The sequence below is a fragment of the Aplidium turbinatum genome, chromosome 8 (assembly GCF_918807975.1).
Source record: "Aplidium turbinatum chromosome 8, kaAplTurb1.1, whole genome shotgun sequence".
NCBI classification, from domain to species: Eukaryota; Metazoa; Chordata; class Ascidiacea; order Aplousobranchia; family Polyclinidae; genus Aplidium; species Aplidium turbinatum.
The window spans coordinates 25,905,348-25,929,636 of NC_137479.1; the positions used below are offsets into that span (position 1 = coordinate 25,905,348).

General features: G+C 37.3%; 1 protein-coding gene and 1 non-coding gene across 2 annotated transcripts; one reads left to right on the top strand and one right to left on the bottom strand.

The window, feature by feature from the left end:
- Trnaa-agc (transfer RNA alanine (anticodon AGC)) lies at positions 1–73 on the top strand. The gene has a single exon. It is a non-coding gene; the product is annotated as a tRNA-Ala (tRNA).
- Positions 74–3,832: 3,759 nt separating this feature from the next.
- LOC145775280 (ADP-ribosylation factor-binding protein GGA1-like) lies at positions 3,833–22,501 on the bottom strand. Its single transcript, XM_082586538.1, has 14 exons — positions 22,385–22,501; positions 19,047–19,131; positions 18,639–18,813; positions 17,911–18,034; positions 16,853–17,001; positions 15,063–15,236; positions 14,259–14,478; positions 12,919–13,068; positions 10,172–10,368; positions 9,507–9,586; positions 8,817–9,100; positions 8,051–8,223; positions 7,801–7,911; positions 3,833–6,190 (listed from the first exon to the last, which is right to left on the bottom strand). Exons 1-14 carry the CDS (start codon positions 22,425–22,427, stop codon positions 6,077–6,079), a joined length of 2,079 nt encoding a protein of 692 aa, XP_082442664.1. The 5' UTR covers positions 22,428–22,501; the 3' UTR covers positions 3,833–6,076.
- Positions 22,502–24,289: the final 1,788 nt, after the last annotated feature.

Genomic DNA, 24,289 nt, shown 5'->3' on the forward strand with positions numbered 1-24,289 from the left:
GGGGGTGTAGCTCAAGTGGTAGAGCGCGCGCTTAGCATGCGCGAGGTACCGGGATCGATACCCGGCTCCTCCACGTTTTTTTTTTCAAATTGATAAAAATATTGTCTGTGACGATTTGTTTTAATATAGCTACAATCTTTTTTTTTATTTTTTGTTACAGGTACAGTCATGGATTGAAAAACCTCCTTTCCGTATTAACTGTAGTTGCAAACGTTGCTAAAAAAAAATAAATTTAAACATACGATTTTACTTGTTAAATGGATATCAGTGGCCAAAAAAGTGAAAATCTCACCAAAAGTCATTGATAACTAAAACTATTACTCAAGGTTTCTCATTATAGCTTAAGTGATGCTGTTTTTCGGTTAGACGCCTGTGTCCAACACAACGGACCACGAATCCTTGCAGGCATCGGAACCCGCTTAGGTCTATGTCAGGGGTTCTTAACCTTTTTTGTCTCATTTACCCCTTGCCGAATGAAAAAAGTAAAATTTACCCCCACCGTTTTGGTGGCCCTTTGTGATGTCATCGTGTCCAGTCAACCATGAGAACAAATGAAAAACATCCTTTTTGTTTGGATTTCCTTGGCAAATATCAAAAACAAGCTGTTTATTTGCCGAAGACACGATTGTTCTTGACGGGGTCATGTGAAAAAAATAATGTCTTGGAACAGTCGTTGAAAGAGCTACTCGCATGTCGTCTTTGGGAACTAAGCGAGATCGATGTTTTGTTTTAATATAGCCAACAATAAAGAGAACCCTGCTTCACATAGATAGGTTAAGTAGTTGGAAAAGGTAGCCTATAATAACTTCAAATGCACGCTTAGTCAGCGTAGGAAACTCTTCGACTAATCCACACCAAAACTTGGAAAAGTCACCATTGCACGATAAGAATTTGGAACAAAGCGTTGTTGAACATTGAAGATCAATCAATTCATCTCTGCAAAGATCGTCGTCAGCAATACTTTCTAACTTGGCTTCAAAGGCTAAAACCTCAATTGCTAAGGTAACAGGGATCAGTTGTCAGTAGATGTTACAGAAAATAATATTTCGCACTTATTCAGTGCATCGTCAGTTCTGATAAAGGGCAGTTAAAACCTACAAGTAATGTTTTAAACAACATTACAGTGACGCAATAATGCCAAAACATGAGCGTAAAAAATTGAAAAAGCAAAAGCGTAAATATTGAAAAAATGCTGAATAAAAACTAAACCAAGCCGGCAGTAAAGTAAATTACGTATCAAATATAAATTATTTGATTAAATTATCAAATATAAATTTGGCTTCAAAGGGATGAGTTATCCAAAGAGCAGTAGCCTACTGTTAAAACTTTCACCTTCGAAGTAACGGTCAAAGTTCTTTTTTAAGGCGGCAAGGTGCTGGCATATTTCGACTTCGAGATCAGAAATCTTGATGCGACTTCTACTGACTTTCCAATCATCAAATGTTGGAAAATTTGCGTAAATTCCTTTTTGAACTCTTCTATTCCATAGATCTAATTTTGTCTGAAAGCCTTAATTTATGATTCAGTAAATTTACCCCTCGGTAGATGAAATTTACCCCCAGGGGGTAAATTTACACCCGGTTAAGAACCCCTGGTCTATGTTAAGTTTTCAATGTAAAATAATCTTTAATTACGGTAGCCTAGATGTTTTATATTGCAAAGTCGGCTTTGTTATTAGGCTAAGCATACTAATTGTTTGTTCACTGTGAGAAAAAGAGCTCTTTTCCTTTAAAAAAGTTTTAAATTCTCTAAAATACCCCACTCAAGAAGTCCCTACATAGCCTACGCCAATGGTCCCCTTTGTAACCATTTCAAGCTCTATCGTTTCTCTCCATGACTGCATAAGCTAGCAGCAGGACTGAAGTATTGTTTTTACGATGCTATCTGGTTGGACTTCCTATCAAGACGCGTCTTCAAAAGTGACATAAATTATGTGCTGTGGAAGCGGGAGAAAAAAGTTAGTTGGCTTTTGCACAATATGAATACAATATTCGCCCCGTTAGCTCAGTGGTTACGCGCCCGGCTCAAGTAGCGCTTGTTCGACTCTCGGGGTGTGCGCTTGAGCAACGCATTTCAGGACTGCTCTCCATTCAGCGGCATCTAGTGAATGGAATAACTCCCCGGCAACAACACTTCAACAATCGGAAAACTTCACTCTGTCAATCTCGGTAACCGGCCCTGCGTCAAAAGCCTCTCTACAAGTATGCGAAAATACCAGGAATAACCAGGTCGGCAATCAAGGCTTTGTCAGTCTGAGGATAAAGATTCAAACCTAATCATGAAGCAGGCTGATTGTTTGTACTTGGTAGACCTGAATACAAAAGTCAAAGCCAATCGAAGTCAAGACCAGATATGCAAACGCAAAGTGAAGAAAACAAAAAACTACCGTACTTCACGGATACCTATAACCACTAACCAGTAACCAGGCCTAACTAAGTATAAAAATTAGGCCTCTTAAAATATAGTTTGAGTTCAACAGTCCAGCTTGATAGTTATAGGTAAATTGTTTGTAAATAATTGTTCGTAAACAGTTGTTCGTAAAACAATTCTTCCTATACATCAATTGTTCGTATAGGTGAATTGTTCGTAAACAGGTGATAGGTCAATCATTCGTGAACAATTTTTCGCAACAGCAAAGTTTATCTTGAAATTTCCGATGAAGGTGCATAATGCAAGTTTTCCAGAATAACCAAGTTACGACGACATAAAAAATAAGCACAATAAAAAAGCGCATTTTTTGTTATTTATTCGAATACAACAATTGTCTGTGTTTAGCAATTCTTTGCTTACACTACCAACTACTTTAAGTAACTTCGTACAAATGGTCCACCAGCCAAGGTTAGTATGAAGTAGCCTATTGTGTGCAATTCCACGCAAGTAATCACAAATTTCATCATCTTGAAAGTCTTGATGACAGGTTTGGACGACTCTAGTTAGTCTTTCTGCACTGTCCTTGTACTTCTTCTTCGGAGGGGGTCCTGCTTGGCCACTGACATACTGTTCAATGCGAACCTTACTCAGGTTTTGCCCTCGCTTGATTGCAGATATGAACTTCCAAATATCTGGATGATTTTTAGATACCTGGAACATGAACCCTCTGTGCCACCCTTCAATTCCACACTTGAATTGCAAATATTGGAGGACGGCGCCCTTGACAACGACCTGGGCGCCCAACCCAAAATTAAGTGTCCACCTCTGGATTGTACAATGGCTGCCACAGCAGTTGTTACTCGTGCAGGGCATTTCTTTCGAAAATGCTCACATTTCCAATAAGTAGTTTCTTGCCCTTGTGCGTTAATTGCACTATAATCTTTTGTAATAAAGCTGGCCACTATACAAAAGTTTTGGCTTTCCTTTTTTGCTGCGCACCAACTGTAATGCCATTCTGAATCAGGGACTCTGTCCTACCCTCTGTTGTCTGCCCGTCTACACTCCACAGCACGTCTTAAGCACAATTGTAACTGTTAAAAAAAAAAACTGTTGCCTGACTGTTTTACGAACAATTAGAATTACGGTCAATTGCATGCACGAAAAACTGCTTTACGAAAATTGTGTTTACGAAGAATTGATTTTACGTATACAATTGTTTTACGAACAACTGTTTACGAAAAAACGTCGGACACCCAGCTTGATTGTGTTAGCTCCCTGCCTGCTCCTCAAGAAAGCTACGTGATGTTTGATAAGCTCCAAATTAGAGAAAACGTTAAAAACCGACAGCAAATCTCTTGGCGACGCCATCCAACGTCAAGTGGGCAAGAAAGTGAATATCACGGACAGTGGGGGGAGGTTCACACTCTTGGGAAGTTCGAGAAAACTGAGTCTGTAGTGATTTTGCTGCGATTTTTATTTAAATTGCACATTGTAATATAAATGACACCGTAATAACTCGCTGAAACCATGACAGGAGACATCATCTGAGCTGACAAAACCCGTGTTATTTACATTGAAGTCTACATACGTTAAATCAATGTAAAAAGAACAGAAATCAAGAGTAATAGCTTTTCTAAACAAGAAATTCGACGTCCTTTTCTGTCATATCCGGCAAGCAAAGTTAGTTTTTTTACATCGTTTTAAAGTGCGGCGGCGTTGAAACGATGTAAAGAGTAAATTTGTTGGCTGGTTATCAGTTTCGTTAGTCTCAAGCAAACTAATTACAAAAGGTTGGCGCCCTCTTGAGTTGCGTTAAAAAACCTGTTACGAGACCGATATTTTCAACATCAACAGCTGGTGTGTAATTCGTGGTTAAAGCCAATTTACGATGACAAATAAAACTAATTCTTAACAGATGAAAGCCTGTCAACGATTCGTTGATAGATTCATGGAAAAACATTACTTCCTGCTGGCACGTGGCATTTTCACAAAACAAATTCAATCGCAAACGACAAAGGTGTTTCTTAAAAACAGGAATAAAACGTGTTACCGTTCTGCACAAACTGTGGCAAAGGAACCGCTCTGAACAGCGTTACGGTCGGCAATATAAACACGCAAGACAAAATGGATCATAGCTGAATGCTTGTAATGCATGTAAATGTCGCGCAACTTTCAAGTAACGAAATCTGTTTCCTTTTTTCTACACAAAACCCTAAGAATTCTTACTGTATTACAAACAGCACATTTTGAAACAAAGAATACACTATTTCCTAACATGGGGATGTGATATCAAGATGAATACAGGGTCGATGGTGGAGCATCACGTTGCAAAAGTAATGACCGTTCGAAGGTGAAGACTTAATTCGTCAACACAGCAACCAAAGCCCAAACGAACCAAGAGATTCTCCCAACCCAGACAGCAAAATCCGCCATTTTTACATTTATTCAACGTCTGCAGACGTTGTTGTCTGGGAAGTTTTCAAGGAGCCATTTTCACTTCGATTGACGGTTAGTCATCCCAGTGTGGCAGAAACTTGATGTGTAGTATAATTCGCACAAAACAATTTAAAAAAATTATATCGGCAACACGTTTGGTGCAATTACGGAAAGATGAAAATTAAGAAGGTTTCAATGTTTATTTTATTATTAAGTCCAAATGAACTAAAATTTAGACCAATGTTTTTCTGAATGACTTAATGGTCATGTCGTGGTTGACATCACAAAGTGGCAGCAGAATACCACCAGCACGGAGAAGATAGGCATTCTGATGATTTAGCAACGAATATCGGTAGACACACTTTTCCGAAACCGCACAGCTGCTCTAACAACAAATACACGATTCATCCAACTAGCAACGTTGGACTATTTGGATTGCATCAACGTCTGCAGGAGTTGAATTTGTGAAAAAGGAGCCGACTTTGCTAGGTTGAAATTTGAAGTTTTGGGCGGAAGGGACAGCTTCTGATGTGGTAAAAGTTGGCCACTGTGAATGCGGGGACCACCAGTCGATTCATGGCACAAACATAGCAATAGGTGTGCGGAATATTCTATGGCTTAAAGTTGGCGGCTTTCGTAAAAATGACAATCACTGACATAACATTTTAGGAAATCTGCAGCTGGTAGTAATATAGTGAAGCGGCTTTGGCTATACTGGTAAAGATCTGTTGTTTAGCACTTTGCTTTCTATATTTTAGGTATATCTAAGGCAATACTTTTCGTACTCTTACGTAAAAGTCTGTACTGTACCTTAGGTCGCAAAACACAACGCATATAATATACAGATATGAACGCTGAAATCACAAATTGACTACATACGATTTAAGTTATCACTGTAACGATTTAATCATATCAAATAAAACACGGAATACGAAATAAAGTAGTCAAGATGGCATTTTCCCAGCTAGCAAGACCCTTCGTTTTTATATTGAAAAATAAACCAATGCAATGAAAGACCTTGCTGGCTGGGTGACGGTTTGTGAGCGGTTCAGGATAACCTGACGTCACGAGTAAAGTTCACGAAAAGAAATCTAGTTGGGGAAATGCGATCTGATTGGTCCATACGCCTGATCAAGAAAATCATAGACACTGGCTGTTTTGAAGAGCATGATCACAAAAAAAACACAAATTTTTGTCAATGTTGTTTAAAAATAAGCGGAACTGCTCGCTTGCGTTCGTAAAACAGCCAACACCTACCAAAGATGATACTCTATAGCTTGCCCCATTGTTCAACAGGGGGAAAGCCGGTTATTAACCCGCTTTCAGAGATTGCAGTTTGCTGATCGATCTTGTAGTCAAGCTTGTACCGAATCTTGACGTCTTTCTGTAAAAGGGGAATTCGACGTGATCAAAACTTCAACTTAACCGCAATAACCACTAACCAGGTCATTGTTTCAGCATCAGGATTAAAGTTGAGCTGCGCATTATTTTAATTCTGGAATCTGGATCTATAAGGGTTAATGATGACCACAGCCAAAACAAAAGTCACATTCCCAGCTGACAGAATCACTCTTTCGTTACATTGTTTAAACATCTGCAGCTGGGTCATTTCATTATAATACAGACATTGGTTGGCACCACCTAATTTTTTTATTGGCTTAAAAGGTGCTTCTCACTTTTTGAGAAGAATGGTGCAAATTTGATGAAAATCACATAAGCGGTTCTCGAGTTATAAGTGAAATAACCCTTGGCCACTAGGTGGCTTCATAGATAAGGAGCAATAGAAAAACGGCAATATCTCAAGAACCGCTCAACATATTTGGATAATTTTTAGCTCTACCCCCATGTTTTCTGGGGTGGGCTATATGTTTATGACCATTAAAACAAGTTTTGGCTACTACTTTTTGAGATACAAAGAAATCGACCTCTTGTCGTTTCTCACCAATAAAACTATGACGCGTAACTTTAAAAAAAAATATTTTTTTTTAATTGGGTAGAGGAAAGATTGATGAAAAGTTTGGCAAAAACAGTGTAGTGCTAAAGTCTCAAAGTCCTGCAAACTAGTTCAAATTGGATGGATTAAGTGCAACCATATTTCTTTTAAACATGCCTATGACAACACAATGGTGTGATTAAGGGAAAACAAACATGACTATGACATCACAAAGGAGTATTGAACCTCTTCAGGGAACCATCTTTCACTACTTTTAAATGTGATTTGTGCAGAAAGTTGAGACTTTAGCACTACACTGTTTTTGCCACACTTTTTATCAATCTTTTCTCTACCCAATAAAAAAAATTTTTTTTTTTAAAGTTACGCATCATGGTTTTATTGGTGAGGAACGACAAGAGGTCAATTTCTTTTTATCTCAAAAAGTAGTAGCCAAAACTTGTTTTAATGTTTATCAACATGTAGTCCACCCCAGAAAACATGGGGGTAGAGCTAAAAATTATCCAAATATGTTGAGCGGTTCTTGAGATATTGCCGTTTTTCTATTGCTCCTTATCTATGAAGCCACCTAGTGGCCAAGGGTTATTTCACTTATAACTCGAGAACCGCTTATGTGATTTTTATCAAATTTGCACCATTCTTCTCAGAAAAGTGAGAAGCATGTTTTAAGCCAATAAAAAAAAAATTAGGTGGTGCCCAAATTTTGAAATTTTGTCTGTATTATAATGAAATGACCCAGCTGTAATATTTGGGAACCACGCAAATAAACATTAACCGGTAAAAATGAGCAGTTTTTCGATTTTCTGAAAATGTGGGGTTAAAAATTTATAAGAAAATGTTGATTCAAGAACAGAATTTGTTTTTGGTTTGTAAGAGTTTAGACTTTAGACGTTGGAGTGTGAACAAAGTGATAATGTGAGCCTTCACGGTTCGTCTGTGCGACTTTGCTATGAGGATGAAGCTCAGTAAGGAGCAAACCGGACGGAATAAAAAAAAAACAAGCAAAAAGTAACTTGAACTTAAGACCGTGTGAAAACTCCTACCTTGTTAGGATTTGATACGATCATAATTTGGGTTAGTGGGGGCGATGAGAAAATGGGGTTATAGGCTGGGAGTTCCGTATTGGATGGGGGTTGGAGTTTCACTTTCATTATCTGAAAAATAAGGACACAAAGTTTCCTATTTAAAAAACAGGATTTCTTTGCAGTAATTTATTGCAACTTGCATGCGACGACACTATTGGCACATGTGTGATGGCACAATCGACACATGTGTGAAGACACAACAAGTCACCTTTGGCGCAGCGGCTTGGAAAGTGATGTTCTGGACTGGGTTAGTCCTTGTGCTTAGTATGGACACGACAGAGACCAAGGTGTCCGTCCTCGTTGGAGAAGCATGGTCCTTTGCAAAGTGGATGAGGATGCGGATACCATTGTTGTCGTAAGCGGTGAGAGGAGGAAATGTGCCTGAAACATGATCAGGAAACGATAAGATGGCACGTCGTGTAGGAAAGAAAACATAAATAAAAAAAGTTTTCAGAAAATTAAGTTTTAAAAACTAAACTTGACATATTAAAATGAAGTTACACCATGAAACGAATCAACTTCGATGAATTTTGTTTGTAACAAATTACAACGATTGTTGGATATTGAAAATTCTCAGAAATATTTGCAAATATATTCAAAAGTTAGGAGCCAAGTAAAGTTTTCAATCTTCACCAAGATCATTGTTGTTGCAACAGGTCAATGGATGACTGAACAGAACAAGGTCAATGGATGATGGAACAGGTCAATGAACCGACGATGGATTATGATGATGATGATGTTGCAACACGCTACTTTACAAGCAACGCTCCTCAGTTATATAAATCATGCAACCATCGTGCAAAACAAAAATACTCAATCTTAGTTAAGTGATCGCAATTTAGTTTATTTCCATTTTCAGTAAATCATAATTCTTGATCTCAATTACAAGTTTTAGTCCACGTTAGCCAATTAGTGATGTTCTAATAAATAACAAGAATTTAATGTAAAGCTGTATTTTTCTATAAGCTCATTACTTGGCCTGATGGACTCAAGCGGAACCGTAATATCGTTCAGGGAAGCGTCTTGGAGAATTGCAGTAGGTTGAACAGGTAGCGACATCGGTGGAGCGGCAGTGGTGGTGGCCGGCTGCAAAAGAGGTTCCGGCGGGGAAGAGACGGTTTCTGTTGCCGATGTTGGAAAGCTTAAATCAAATATGGCGGCCGTGTCCGTCTGTGCGTTAACTCCAGCCTGCTCTGGTTTGTTGTCGCCGGCCGGATTTTTGCTCATTTCATTGAGAGACAACTTTGCAACCGGTTCGCTGGAGTAAAATGAGCAGTAAAACATAAAGATCAATCAAATCCGATAATGAATAATTGAAGTAATACCCAGCAGTCTCACACCAGCGGTGGTAGCCAAACCAGACCATTTATAGAAGGTTTCTATCAACTTGAAAGGAATTAACGATGGACATAATGGAAACTATTATTCAATAATGCATAATTGGTTGCTCCGTATTCAACTACAAATGACGAAATAAAGTTTACATAAAGACTGCGGTTAGATTTGACAAAACTACGCAATCGTCTCCAACAACCAGCTACATATTACAGCAATGCTGACGATGTGTGATTGAAATTCCGATACATCATTGCATTGATGGATCTCTTACACACCGAGAGGTGGTGGTATGAACAAACATGGAATAAAGCCTCCGGGACACTTACGGAAAACTGCTTCCTGCCACTTTTCCTCCCAAGGACTTCTCCATTAAATCTCTACTAAGATCACCTATGTCAGCAAACATCTGCATCCAAGAAAGAAGAATATGTAAAGTAAATATAAAATAGATGGGTCTGCGGATGAAATTACACCCGACATTACTGAGCATAGTCATCGGAGTGCTGACTTCAACTGCAGAGCATCCACTTTTTGAATGCAGAACACGGTTATCGACATAACCGACTCGACAGGCAAGTTAAGAATCAACTGATTATTTGATTCACAAAGGCTGAAATCATGCACAAGTGAAGCACTAGCGGCTCTAATTTTAGTGGCTCAGGTAAATATAACTTATGATGCTCTTTTTAATTTCAGTAGTTTACAGAATTACTTCGAAGTTATCACGTTCTCGAAACGTAAAATACAATGCCAAGAGACGTTAAGATATCAACATTAACTCACATACTTAAAAAATGGCAGCACGCATTAATAAAAAAGGGGTGGCAAGTGGACCTTTCACATTATACCATAATTTTGAAATGTCAAGTTTACAGCGATGAATTGAATATGCCACCTTTCCAACACACCGGTTAAAACTTCGAACCAAACGATTATACATCTTGTCAATGCAACTAAAATCAATCTTAAAATGTGTCCACCATTAACTCACAGAAGGCTTTGTTTGCTGTTTAGGTTGTGGAGGAGTCGGGAGCTTTGGAATCTGTGGTTGAGGAGAAGGGAACACTGATGTGGTTGGTGATGTAGCAGCTGGTTTCGGACTCAACATATCCAATAAGGAATCCACATTGTTGGAGGAAGATGCGGTGACTGGAGCAGGGAAGTTTAGAAGAAGATTATCGTCCAATCCTAGAGAGGACAACAATTTCAAAAGATGACAAATCTCCATGGAAGTTGTAATGAGATTAAGGCAACTGAAAGTAGATGTATATACATTAGGGTGTTTCATTTTTTCACCATTTTTGAAATTCAAAATGCCTGGGGTCCCATCTGGTGGTATTTGGGGAAAAAAGTTTACACCTCAAATTTTTTTCAATTATGACGTCATATTGAGGTGGTCCACGAGGTTTGAAATTTTTGGGCCTCAAAATCTCGAAATTTGGCCGTATCTCCGGAACCGCTCATCATAGATCGACAAAATTAGTATCAAAATGCGCAGAAGGGTCGGTTTCCTATACCTGATGTAGAGAATATTAAGGTCTATCTGCTTCAGAAAAAAAGTTATTACAAAAAATCTGATTTTTGGTGTATTTTCTCCTGATGAACAGAGATCGGGTGATCAAGATAAAAGTTTTTCTGTATTTTTGCACTCTGAGAAGCTGTTATTGCGGAATAATAGTTGGTGTTAAGGTTTCAGTACTGGGCTTGCCTAGTCTTGCTATCTCGTTAAGCAAAGCCCCATGTTGCATTGCTCCAGGACTCTTCTTGGCACCGTCCACAAAAGAAATGACATGGGAAAGATATATTTCGTTTATGTAGAACATGCATTAAAGGGTATGAATATCATGACCAACTTCATTATTAAAATAATTGACCAGTCGAGTATTGACTCCGGACTTTTTTCCGTGTTGAGAGCAGTCGTATCAGCCATGACTGAATATACTTGGGATAGGTGAACTCTGCAAGCCTCCTGGATGATGGTGCCAAAAATCAGTTCTGCAGTGACCAACACACTTTTGGGAAAAGATTTAACAGCAAGCACACTTTCGTGCTTCATGCCATTATCATCAACAAGTTGGCCCAAGAAAACGTATCGATCTATTTTATCGACAACGCGCCCATCATAACATAACTGCATGACAGAAGCTGAGTTGAGAAGGTTCTCACTTTCCATCAGAGATTTTTCTCTCGTTTTTTGTCGTTGGCGGTATACTGTCGAAGGTGATGCAGCATTGCAGCTACTTGATCTTTTCCAAGAACCGACCTCATAAGATCTGACTGCTGGGGTACCGAAGTCATCCTACGATCAGCAAGTACACAACTTCTATCATTTATGGAAAAATAATATACTTTCTTGTACACTTTTCCCCAAACAGCTGGTTTCAGAGGCTCGTATTCCTTATCATCTTCCCAATTCATGTCACCATCAGAGTCGCTTTCGCTACTGTGTAGACATCTAGCTACTTCATTTCTTTTTCTCTGTTTCAAACATAGTAGTGCCGATGCTTTGGCAGATTGTATGCTTGAAGTGCTAGGTTTCTCTGTTTGCTAAGCACTGGAAGACCAGCTTTGTTCCATATGCCAACTACATCTTTCAGCAGTTCATCTTTTAAATTTTGGAAATGAGGTATTTTCTTAAAAAACTCAGGATTAGTTTCGTCTACTTTCTTCCTCAAGTAAAAATAGTGACTGACTATGTCTGAATTCAGGGGAAGCACATTTCTCTCCAATACCTTGAAGTTTTGCATCAACTTACTAATACCTGACCTTAATGCCATAATGACACTTAATCTAAAGCAGGTAAGCAGCATACCTCTTCCTCAACAGTTACATTAATATTATAATAGTACTGTAATACCGGTACCTTCAAATTACCATTTCATCTCTTGCAAAACGAACAAGGACTATTATTACGCAATAGCAGCTACCAAGATAGAAAAATACAGAAAAACTTTTATCTTGATCACCTGATCTCTGTTCATCAGGAGAAAATACACCGAAAATCAGATTTTTTGAAATAACTTTTTTTTTGAAGCAGATAGACCTTAATATTCTTTACATCAGGTATAGGAAACCGACCCTTCTGCGCATTTTGATACTAATTTTGTCGATCTATGATGAGCGGTTCCGGAGATACGGCCAAATTTCGAGATTTTGAGGCCCAAAAATTTCAAACCTCGTGGACCACCTCAATATGACGTCATAATTGAAAAAAATTTGGGGTGTAAACTTTTTACCCCAAATACCACCAGATGGGACCCCAGGCATTTTGAATTTCAAAAATGGTGAAAAAATGAAACACCCTAATATACATTCTCTACATAATTGTCTTTGTCATATCCAGGCTTATGGCCGGTAGTTGAAAATTTCGATTAAGTGGACGGGAGGGCAAGAAATCTAATTTCCGTGCCAACCTTTAGTGTCTTGCCAAAGACACAGCTGCATATTCTGCACAGCGGTGTCAGGCCGGCACACTTTCGAAGGCCGAACCAGGGTTCCCACCACTTGGCTATGCAGCTGACTGTATATTATCCTATGGTTGCTTCTCAAATTATAATCAATTGAAGAAGCTCAATCACAAAATACAATCTTGATCAACAAGAAATGGACAAAATAATCAATGAACTATGTTTACGATTTACTACCATTGTTTGCAAGCTATGACAGATTATATGAGGCTGTGGCATTTTGATGTGCATTGCTGAATCTAAACTGATGACTCTCAGCAAAATCACTCACCATTCGTTGTAGCATCATTATTTTGTGTAAAAGAAGCAAATGGCTTAAATACGTCATCACCCGCTGGGATGGAGGATGACGTGATAGATGACGTAGGTGGGTTTAGGTTTAGTCCACCGAGGTCAAGCAGACTGGACGAGACTTCAGTTTCTGTCAATCAAGACACAATTAAGGAGTTGATTGGAATTAAATAATAAGACTTTTATTATATGAATTTAATTATTACATGCAATAGTAGAAAGCTATTGAAGAAATACTAATTGGGCAAGAAAATCAATGTTGCTCAAAAACTAAAGAGCCCAAAATGTAGATACTAAACTCATGTTCAGCAAACACTTCGAAAATTATTTCTTCATCTTCAGTGTACAAATAAAGTTAAAGAAAATAAAGTTTTCGAAACGTTTACTGAACATGACTTTGGTATCTACATTTTGGGCTCTCTATTTTTTGATTAGATTAATAGGCGTTTCAACCATTTTGCTCCTAAAATTAACATTCTTTTCTAGTTTTGCTTTTACCCTGCCACCATAAAAAGGTAGAGTAAGAGATTTGTCTGCAAAAGAAAACAAGCTACGGCGATAATTATGAAATATACATTGCTTGATGAGGAAATTGGTTCATAATCATGGCACCAATTTTGCTTAAATCATATTGTGTGCAATTCTTCGAGCAAATTTGGGAGGCTGTGACAGTTGTCATAAAAATGTATGGTTGTTTTTATTCTAGGCATCAAAGAATTACTGCTCATTACTACTTGGCAGTAGCTGTGTGGGTGCTTGAGTAGAAGACCTTCCAGGTCGCTTCGCAGCCACCCGTTGCAGTATCCACACAATCTACGTGATCGTTTGAATTATTTTACTTTACTTAATGAATGCGTGTATTTAGACTCGCAACAAAAAATCAACGTCAATCAATCAGTAAACTGACCGCGGAAGAAATGAAGATGCAAATATTTTTGTGTACTAAAACACTTAGGTTGTTTGAAGAAAAAAGTATTTGGTTTCGCCGAAAAGTTTCTTGTCTCATGTCGCCAACCTATTTGTCTGTTTTGCTTTTCGTAAAGGAGGTTCTTGATGAAGAACGAAGTTTTTCTTTGCTTTAAGAAACTTCGCTAAGAGTTCGATAAGAAAGCAAACCACACGAGAATCCCAGAAACTTCAAATTTCGTATCATTTCGAAAACAAATTGTTTAAACAACCTAAGAAACTAAAACAATGGTGCAAAAGCAGTTTTTCATTGCGAGGTAATTGGTAACCGGTATACCGGGCCATTCTCGGCATCATGCAAGTTGTAGTCAATGGACAAAATGAAAGCATTTGGATGATATGACAGTGTGTTACTTTTGGGCGTTTCTTCTTTATTCGGTTCCGCGGCTCCATCCGCCTTCCTGTCAACCATTGAGGTCAGTTTTGGTTGAACAGTTTTCTCGTACGCCAACATGGTTCTAGATACGTCATCGTTTGCACGGAGGATATTCATCAGTGCAGCCTCATCGTCGTCAGTGTCGGAAGCGAGACGGAACAATGCAGGTCGAAGTTTCTGACAACCATCGTACAGTTCCTGGGCGCGATACGTTTCGGTTCAATAGAAAATAAATTCAATCACAAATTTAATTTGAACACTAAAAAAATTGCATTTTAAGTAATTTGGTAAAAAAATTTTTAACTAAATTTAAAAACAAACTAACAATTTTACTGTACCTACCGTGTTTTGCTGCACTAATACATAAGTGGTGTGAAAAGAACTTTAAAATGAAGTTGCTGCAGAAAGATAGTAGGCCCTATAGTCTGCAAGTGCCTTCGAAACCTCTCTAGATGAATGCCAATCACTAGGATAACTATTAAACTTGTTGCTTTAACAGGAACTTTAAAAATAGTGCCGTGCTGTTTCGATAGCCATGACTTATAAACTTTACTGCAGCTATGTACAAAGAAAAGCTAAACAGCACGAAGTTTCCCAATTTGCGACACACACTCTTTCAACGGGTCGGAAATGAGTAAGTACGCTACTTGAAGTCGCTTTTTTGCAGGTGCCTTCCCATACAGCAAAATCCGTCATTTTTACATTGATTCAACGTCTGCAGACGTTGAATCAATGAAAAACGACGGATTTTGTCGTCTGGGTTGCACCTCACACATTTGTACCTTCATCATTTGCATATCGTCAACGACGGCAGCGTCAGGATTGAAGTGTGAAAGCATTTCGTTGAGTAACTTCACGTTGTTGTTCACTTCTTCAATGGTCTTGTTTCGTTTTCGAAGTTTATCCATCTTTGCCTCGTCTTCTTTCACCACGCTCTTGATCAAGCGGTTGGCAGCCTAGCAAGGGAGGGATGTGTAAAGCAACCCAGGTACAAAATTTGACCTTTTTTTACACTGATTCAACATCTGCAGACGTTGAATTAATGTAAAACGGGTCTATTTTTCTTTTTGATTATGACTCATTTTTCAAAGTATTGCAGTTTGAAAAATGTCTAGTTTGCTTGTCCAGCGAGCAAACTAATCATCTTTTTCTTTACACCGTTTTAGTGTGAAGTAAAAATTACCACTTCTACATTGAAGCGAAGTAAAAATGGCAACATTTGTCAGCCGGTTAAATAGAAATAACCCAAAATGCAGTAGCCTGCATGCAAGTTGCTTGGAAAACTAAACTGGACCGCGGTCAGCGACAGAGCGAATATTGTGCCCGAGACAGAACAAATGAAAAAGTTACGACGATGTTATCGGGCGCTGACGGCATCTTCTCAAGGACACTCAATCAATTTGAAACGCTGCTTGAAGCATCTTCACAAATAAGATTTTTCGTTTAAAATACAAGATCCAAAGAAATAGAGCGAATATTTCTTTTAAAATTACAAAGGACTTCAAGTCAATCATGACATCGTGTACGGATTGATGTTCGAGACAGAATGAAAACACTGGAGCATCTATAAAAGGCTTAAAAATTGCTAACACTTTCATTTTTAACAGGTTCAAACAAGCTCTTGTCATGCTCGTTTTTGTCATAGTTTTGAAAAATAAACTCAAAAGTATCATTTTTGCTCAAAACAGGCGGAGTATGATTTTGCTTCAATTTGTGGCGATAAATAGAAAATATTTTTCAGGAAAATTTGGTTCAAAAAATGACTCATTGAATTCCTCACACAAGAATCTAGATTAGTTGTTGGCATTACATATAAACCAGAAAAACGAAGTTTAACGATTAACAAATTTGAATAATTTGCATTCTTTCATTAGAAAGGGAAGGTGGAGGTATTGCCCCGCTTATTAAGAGAACCATTGAGAAGAAAACTTGAGTCCCGTGCATATGAAAGTTTGGAGCTCTGAAAACAAAACTACTCTAAAAAAATAAGACTACATAGAATACGTGGTGTCTAGGTAAAATACCGAGGTGTTTTCAGGCCCCATGGAAAGATTCCAGGCCTGGGGTGCAAATGTACCCCCTGTTAACTCTACGGCCTATTAGTTCCAAGCAATCAGTCGTGTGGATATCTTTCTTCGCAAAGCGACGTGAATTCAAAGATTTGAAAATGTAACCGGAAGGAATGGCAAGATTTCAATTGAATTGTAGAGAAAAAGGGGGAAAGTCTTGATAAACTGTGTTGCAATAAGAGAGAATAATCGAATCAATAACCTATTTTATTTGTTTAATACAAGCAGCGCGTCATAGCTTCATGCAGAGAATATCTGGAGTTCCCAATACATTCTATAGCCTATCATTTAGCATTGACATCAGATTTATGAGAAAAAATTAAGGATGATAAAAAATTGGCATTTTTTAGCTAAGGTAGAGATTGGCCTTGTACAAGGATATAGCTTTCTAGAATAACTGAATCGACGATTTCGAATCCTCTGCCAAAACAAGTTGCCTGATGATAATATTATGACTTATGAAACATAAATTGACAACTTAAGACAATAAATGAATAAATCACCTGCAAGTCTTCAGGTTTGGTGCTCTTCAGTAACTTGTCAAGTTGTTTCTTCTTCTCCTCATCAGTGAATAATGTGTCACGATCAGGTGGAGGAGGAGGTGGATTTGAGATGAGGGATTGATTAAATGGAGGATCAACCTTTACAATCCCTGGAAGTTTTGAAAATGAACTTTCATAAATCATTGCCAAAAATTATGCTAGCAACCTGTAAAGTATATAAATTGCTTAAGTGCAGTTATGAGTTCGGATTTTAACAGTGGATTAAATTAACCGATTAAGCTATCTATCGATTGATACCAATCTATTTTGCGGTTTATTTTTTGAGCATGCGCCAATTGTAATCCGTTGCTTAAAATTACCGACTACCGATCTATCACATAACCTTGGGCAAAGTGATTCTAGAATAACTAATCAGATGGTTAGCTAAATCGGTTGCTTAAAAGATCCGCTGGTGGTGCATCCAACCTTTAAACAGCAACACAATTTCTAAATGTCATTTATAAAGAATTGGTTTTGTTACTTTTAACATCTTCAGCTCGCACTTGTGAAACTGCTCATCAGAATTTAAAAAAAGAGGAAAACGGTTAAGATTCATTGAATAAAAAGCAATCTACCTAAAACTACTTTCAATTGATACAAAATTGTTGTGAAGGCATAACATGCAATTTACAAGCATTGTGCACTGAAGAAAATATTTTTTACATTGCTTCAACGTTTCCCGACGCGTTGGACGCCAGATGCAGACGTTGAATCAATGCAAAAAATAACATGGCTATATATCTATCCACTGGTGTTGCTAGAAAGGAGTTTGGTCTTAATCGGAGAAAATTTTAAAGCCGTTGAAGACAAAAACTTGTGACTTGGGAAATTTTCAAGTCCTGGGCAGAGAAAAAAACACTACCAATTACTTTTAACCCTGACCACACTAGCCACGAAACAATGCTATTAGCGGGAAAGCACCTTATACACGTGACTATTAGTACGTTTTGGCAGGAAAATACATTTTGCAAAACGATAAACCACCATTTAGAAAAAGATATCTCACATAATTAGAGTACCTTGCTTCTTCAGCATCTGGTAAGCATCTCGAATTTTAACTTGCTCCGTTAGCGCAACGCTCCAAGTGTACAACATGCCAACAACTTTTTGTTGAACTTTCTGCGTGGTTTGTGAGCCAAGGTACTACAGAAAGATAGTCCATTATCTTATTCTGTCTTTACTGAAGTATAAACTAATTTTAGAGATTATAATATAAAGCAATTGAAAAAAAAGGTGAATAATATATGTCTGTTAATTAAACTGAGAGAGAGAGAGATGTTTTTTATTTGCCCTTCCAGCATGAGAAAAAAAAATCAAGTAATTACATAATAGAACACATAATACATAATTACATATATATTGCAAAGACTACTGGCAGCAGCCAATAACCTGGCGGTTTCCTAGTCGAGGTGCTGTCTGTCAACAAGTAACACCAGTAGTACCTTTTGATAAAATTGACAACCGTTATTAAAGTACAATCACTACATGTTGGAATGATAAAAAAAAATACTACCGTAAAACTATGAAATGTGATTTCTGACAAGTTTCTAGTCCTTCGGTGAACCAAATCAGATTTTCAGAAAATCTTGTTAGCTCATGCTTCCAAAGCATTTTTCAATTGTGAAACAGGCTAATATTTTTTATCATCTAATACAGTCAACAAAAATGAGCATTGTTCCAAATATTGATGTATATGTACTGAATTTGAAACAAAATCGTTTAACTAGATTGAAACAATAAGAAATACCTTTGGTGAAACAAGCTTTATTAATTCGTTGAGAAACCGATACTTTCCAAGCTCTTGGTGAAAAGATTCTCCACAGTTTTTAACGCAGGCCTCCAAGACAGTGAGAGCTTGCAGTGACTCCCTCTCTTGGGGTGACTGCATTTTGTGAATAAGCAGCTTGGTACTTATTTGCACTCTAAAAATAAATTACATATAGCATTTAATGCAACAGATCACACAAACGTAAAAACTTGCATGTGGCTACAAAATTTAACTGTTACGATTGTAGTGCAAGCATTGTCAATATGGCAACTGTTGAGAGCTTATAAGCAGTTGTAACATAAGTCTAGTACCATGATAGTATTGAATTAACAGTTCACCATATTAGCGATGATATATTCATGTTTACATAAATGCAGTCATAAGTACCCCTCGAGTTCAGCATTAACTTTATCACAGAAGTCATTGATGAGTTCCCAATCGTCCTCTCTATTGATTGGACTTGTAGCTTTGTCTGAAAAAGTATGATGCAAAATAAGGTTCAAACAATCATCAATAAAATTTACCGGTATTCTTTGCGTGAACGCTGTTGTAATCAACTTAGTAATGAGCACTCTTGTTATGATCTTTATTTCGTTTATTGTATAAGTACAAGTCATCATCATCTCTATGTTCCTTCCTTGTATTGAGGGTTGGATACAATGCACCATTGTTTTCGATCATGAGCTGTTCATACAGTAGGCTACTGAGCCATTTACCTCCGGCCTGGAGCTGGAGTTGAAAAAAGTGGCAAGAACCGGAGGGTCTTCCATCACCAGAAAAAATTGAGAGTGCAACAGCATATGAGCAAATTTGTCATTGCAGAAAGATAATCTAAAACCGTAGCCTACGAAGACACTGTGCACAGCCTTTAGAACTGAAGGGTGAATTTGATTGCAGATAAAATCGTACTTGGGTTCAACATTTGCCTAAAATATTTTTCACCAGTTTTTGCTGTTCAACTGTTTCGATGTTCAGCACTTTTTTAATCTTGCAACAATCTACCGAGCACCGGTTTATATCAGCATATTGACAGCTGATAAAGTAATACTCGCCAACAAAAACTATTGAATCTGTATTTAAAGAATTCTGTTCAATGTTTGAACGAATTAATTGTGGATACCGGTAATATGCAATTTTTTTTTTCAAATTAAAACTTTTCATGATAAAAACACTTAAGGGAACACTCCTGATGGAATATCAATTTCAGCACTTCCCTTAATAAATTGGTCAAAAACCTACATATAAATTGGTAAAAACCTACATATTATAGCCTATATTATATCATATCTTTGCGAAGAGTATACAATACTATACATTGCAATCAAAATATGGCCCTTAAATAGACGAAAAGCGTTTCTGTAAATACAAAATGTCAAAGAAATGCAAAAGTTTTCCATTTTTATTTTTACCACCGGTAAAAAAATTAATAAGTCCAAAGGGAGAACTTATATCATGCATTCCTAACTTTTTGCTGGCATTGTCGCCATTCCTTACCCATAATAATGATGAGAGGTTTTCTTCCACAGGTGTATTACTATGTATATTTAAATAATAAATGCATTTTGAATTTATGTTCTAGAAAAACTTAAAATATTTGCAATTGTTTTTTAATTTTAAGTGAAACTAAACAGAAATAGCATAAATCCTCTCATAGATCCCTTATCCAGTATATATTGATTACGCCTGCAAAATTTCATGCCATTGTGACAAGAAATAAATGAGTAGTTGTAAATTAAGCAGTTGAATACATTAAACAATGACTTTCAAAGAAAACAGCATTTGAAAAATACTCATTAAAACACAAGCTACATTATTCTTATTTATCACTGTAAGTTTTGACACATAAAGACATTAAATAGAGTCAAAATTTTACTATATTCAGAATCCTGATGAAATTTATTGCTTTTTAGATAAAAACTTTTTTTTTCATCAAAATGTTTTTTTTATGTCCACTTTAACAATAGAAATCTTTTTTAGGCAAATATGGGACCCAAGTAACATGATTATTATCTGCAATCGACTTCAGCCTTCAGTTCAGAAGACTTGTGCATCGTGTCTAGGCCACGTATTTTCATAGGCCACATCTAAAACACAATGTAATGCTTTCAGTTTAATATAGACCTCTAAGTAGTATTGGGCAATATATCAAATTTTTCGATACAATATCTTTTCAATATCGATATTTATTTCAATATTGTTCGATATTTTAACTACTACAGCCCTAACTCGTAGCTGCAAACCCCTACAAAAACGTTGCCGAGGCCAAACGGCAAAAGTTGAAATTGCCTCGGCAATTGCTGTGAACGTTTATTACGAAAAAAATTGTACCATGACATGTAAAACGAGAAGCGAAAAATATACTAGAGTAGTCTATCCCGACCGCACTGTTTGATTTGTTGTGATGAAATAATACCAAAAGTAGCGCTAAAGCGAGCAACGCGATACGCACGCTGTTACGGTAATTCACGTTGAATAACTCACGGGGAGGAAAAGCAAATTAATTTTGGGTTGATTAAACGTTCGAGTCAGCACAAATCGATTTAATTTTTCAGGTGGGTTATATTGCGTAACTATTATATTGCGTAACAATGCCCAATAAGAAATTTACGTTTGTTTTACATTAATTTGACATCTAGCGACGTTGAATTATCATAAAATAACGTTATATTGCTCAACCAAGTACCGGTAACAAATTAATAGCTTCCTGCGAGAAGATTGCCTCGATTTACGTATGCACTAACATAATTTCGGCACAATTGGAATACTGCGAGCAACACAAAGTCTGTTTGATGAAGAACTAGATGTCAGAATCGGAATCATCAGATGCTGTATCGGAAGATGAGGTTGTCGTGTCATCACTGGAATCGGTCACATCAAGAGGCTCATCGCTTGGCTGTAAATCTACACTGTTTTCGCCGTTCGCAATTAAGCGTCCACGTTTTGCTGCTTTCGTGTTTTGATACCCATCCACATGCCTCTTTCGCAGAGCTCCATCAGGGTGTTGACTAAGGAGCAAATCTATGGCTGTTGCATAACGACTGGCAGGAATGTCTAACCCTAACCTCACAAGCGCTCGTGTAGCCTCGGCATTTTTATTGCCGACACTAATGCGCCATTCATGCATCTGCGTCGGCAATTGCCGACACTAATTTCGAAGACTGAGAAACTCTTTTCTTAATTAGAACAAAAATATCGAAAAGTATCGAAATATCAAGTATTTTTTCAAATATCGTATCGTTTTGTTTTTTTCAATATCGCCCAACACTACCTCTAAGTTTGTTTATTTTTCCGGTGACCATGCATGGCCTACCCGAGTCTCTTCTCGGCAGCCAAATTCTCAACCAAAATACAATGTCTGTTAAAATTTTTTTGCAGTTGTATTTAAAAGCACTACCGTACGGTACGTTCCAAGTAGATGTAGAGCTAGTCTCCGTGTTTTTGTAGGTGGATGCTCAGATTTTTAGCAAAACTTTTCTCAGCAATATTTTTCGTCAGCAAATGAAATTTTATGTGAAAAAAAAGTTGCAAGTGAAGAGAAAAAAGACAAACACAAGTGGAGAAAAAGTTTCAAATACCAAAAAGTGGAGAAATTTTGGCTTGTGAAAGCCAGCAACCAAACATGACCTACTGGCCGCTGGCGCAGTAGTTTTGGAGCCTATTTAATGAATTCTCGGTGGTCATGGCCATTGGGAGCTAAGAGGTAATGTAATGACAATGCAACTTACTCAAAAGCGACTCCAGTGTTTCTCCATTTGCAATGGCAGACATTCTGACATAAATAGTTGACACTTCAACAAAACCTGATGGCTACAAATCAAGCTACAATAGCTGAATTACTCCCTATCAATACAAAAGCGTTGGCTTCAAAAACCATCAATAGGCATATTTTTTTTTGTAAGATTAAACCATGATGTTGAATGACTATACTATAAGATCTTTATCTTTGAATTGAAAAAGTATCTTGGGAAGCTTAACTTTATAAGTTCTGCATGCTTGTAGATGTAGAGGCTTTTAAACACTGGCACAAGCCAATCACTAAGATTGACTAAATAAAGTTTTCACTTGATGTTGTGTATAAATAATAAATTAATCAAAGCTGATATACAAGTCTCTGCCCTAGTCAAATTACTATGTTGTCATAAATTGAAATCGACCAAGAAATATAGGGTGAAATGTGTCAATAGCATTCAACCATGCGAAAGCTGTTTTATGTCTTCCCCGCTTCACCTTTTCTTGGCTACTTCCTCAACCTAAATCCTGTTTGGGTGGCAGCTGACTTTGGTGACCTTTTGGTCATTCGCTGCTATCCTTGTTGTGCAAATTATTTGTGTTTTTGTATATATATATATATTTTTTTGCCAACAAAACAAAAATAAACTGAACTAAACCCTAACATTCAGGGTTTAGGGCAGGTATGTGCAATCTTTTTTTACTTGTGGGCTAAATACGAAAATTTGAATGATAATGCAGGATTGCGGGCCCTATCAATCTTTTTACAAAAAAATTTAGTATATATCATGTTCTTATAAAAGTAGTATTATTTATGTACGCCCTACCTTGTTATTAGAACTTTTTATTTCCAAAAAACCGGAAAACTTTACAAAAACGATGGTGGCATGTGCTTTCTGCACTGCAACAGCAATACTGTGACGTCTTTTCACGCAACCATTATCATAAAAACAAAAAAAAAATTGGGGAATGGCGTGCAACATTATACAGTGCGCAAAAATTTACATTTGCTTTAATGTGACCACATCAAATAGTGCGCTCAGCTATTCATAATGTTTTTTGCTATTTATTACTCCTTCATTCTGATGCTACCACCAAGGATGAAAATAATGAAATATAATTTGAGAAGGCTAGTAGGCTATATATATACATCATACAGCATACACTTTCAGTATTAAGCTGAGTAATATGCGGGTCACACAGAATAACACGACAGGCTACACTGCAGCCTGTGGGTTGCACATGTCCTGTTTAAGGCTAGAAAATAGCAAAGCAACATAGGTGACATCATGGCATTTTTGACCAGAGCGGAGTCTTATACACAAGCGAAGGGTTAGTCTACACAATTAGTCTACCCATCACTCATCAGGTGGTGCTAAATAAAGAGTAATGTTTAAAATGCACAGCTCAAACGATCTGCCAGAGATTAAGACTATTATTTCTTAATCTCAACGTTTCTTTGCTCACTAAAGAGTAAGGAAGGCACTTAACTGGCTGTGTTATTGACAACATTCCACAGTAGATAATAATAATAATGATGTTGCAAGCACAGCAGTGCTTTTTCACCTTCATAACTTACGTAGCAATATTTAATAAATAAAAAAAACGAAATAGAATACCAACAAGGAAGTCATAAACAAGGGACAAAAACACCAAGAAAAACGAGTCAATACTACCTAGAGCATACATATCTTATAAAGGCACAGCATAACACTAAAAATTGAACAAAAAACACCTGGGGCTGGAGACACCATATAAAATGAATATAACTGTCAGTAGAGATAGGTATACAATACATCATACAATAGTGGGCTACATACGTTATATACGGTACTGTACAAGTTACAAGATGTGGTGAATGTCAACGTTAGTGGAGGCGGCCAGTACTTGCAAATATGACT

Coding starts and splice junctions, on each gene's coding strand:
- LOC145775280 (XM_082586538.1), bottom strand. CDS start 22,427: ATGTCTGCCATTGCAAATGGAGAAACACTGGAGTCGCTTTTGA. Junction 18,035..18,638: donor TAAAGCTTGTTTCACCAAAG/GTATTTCTTATT, acceptor ATCTTTCTGTAG/TACCTTGGCTCACAAACCAC. Junction 9,101..9,506: donor GTGGCAGGAAGCAGTTTTCC/GTAAGTGTCCCG, acceptor ATTTTACTCCAG/CGAACCGGTTGCAAAGTTGT.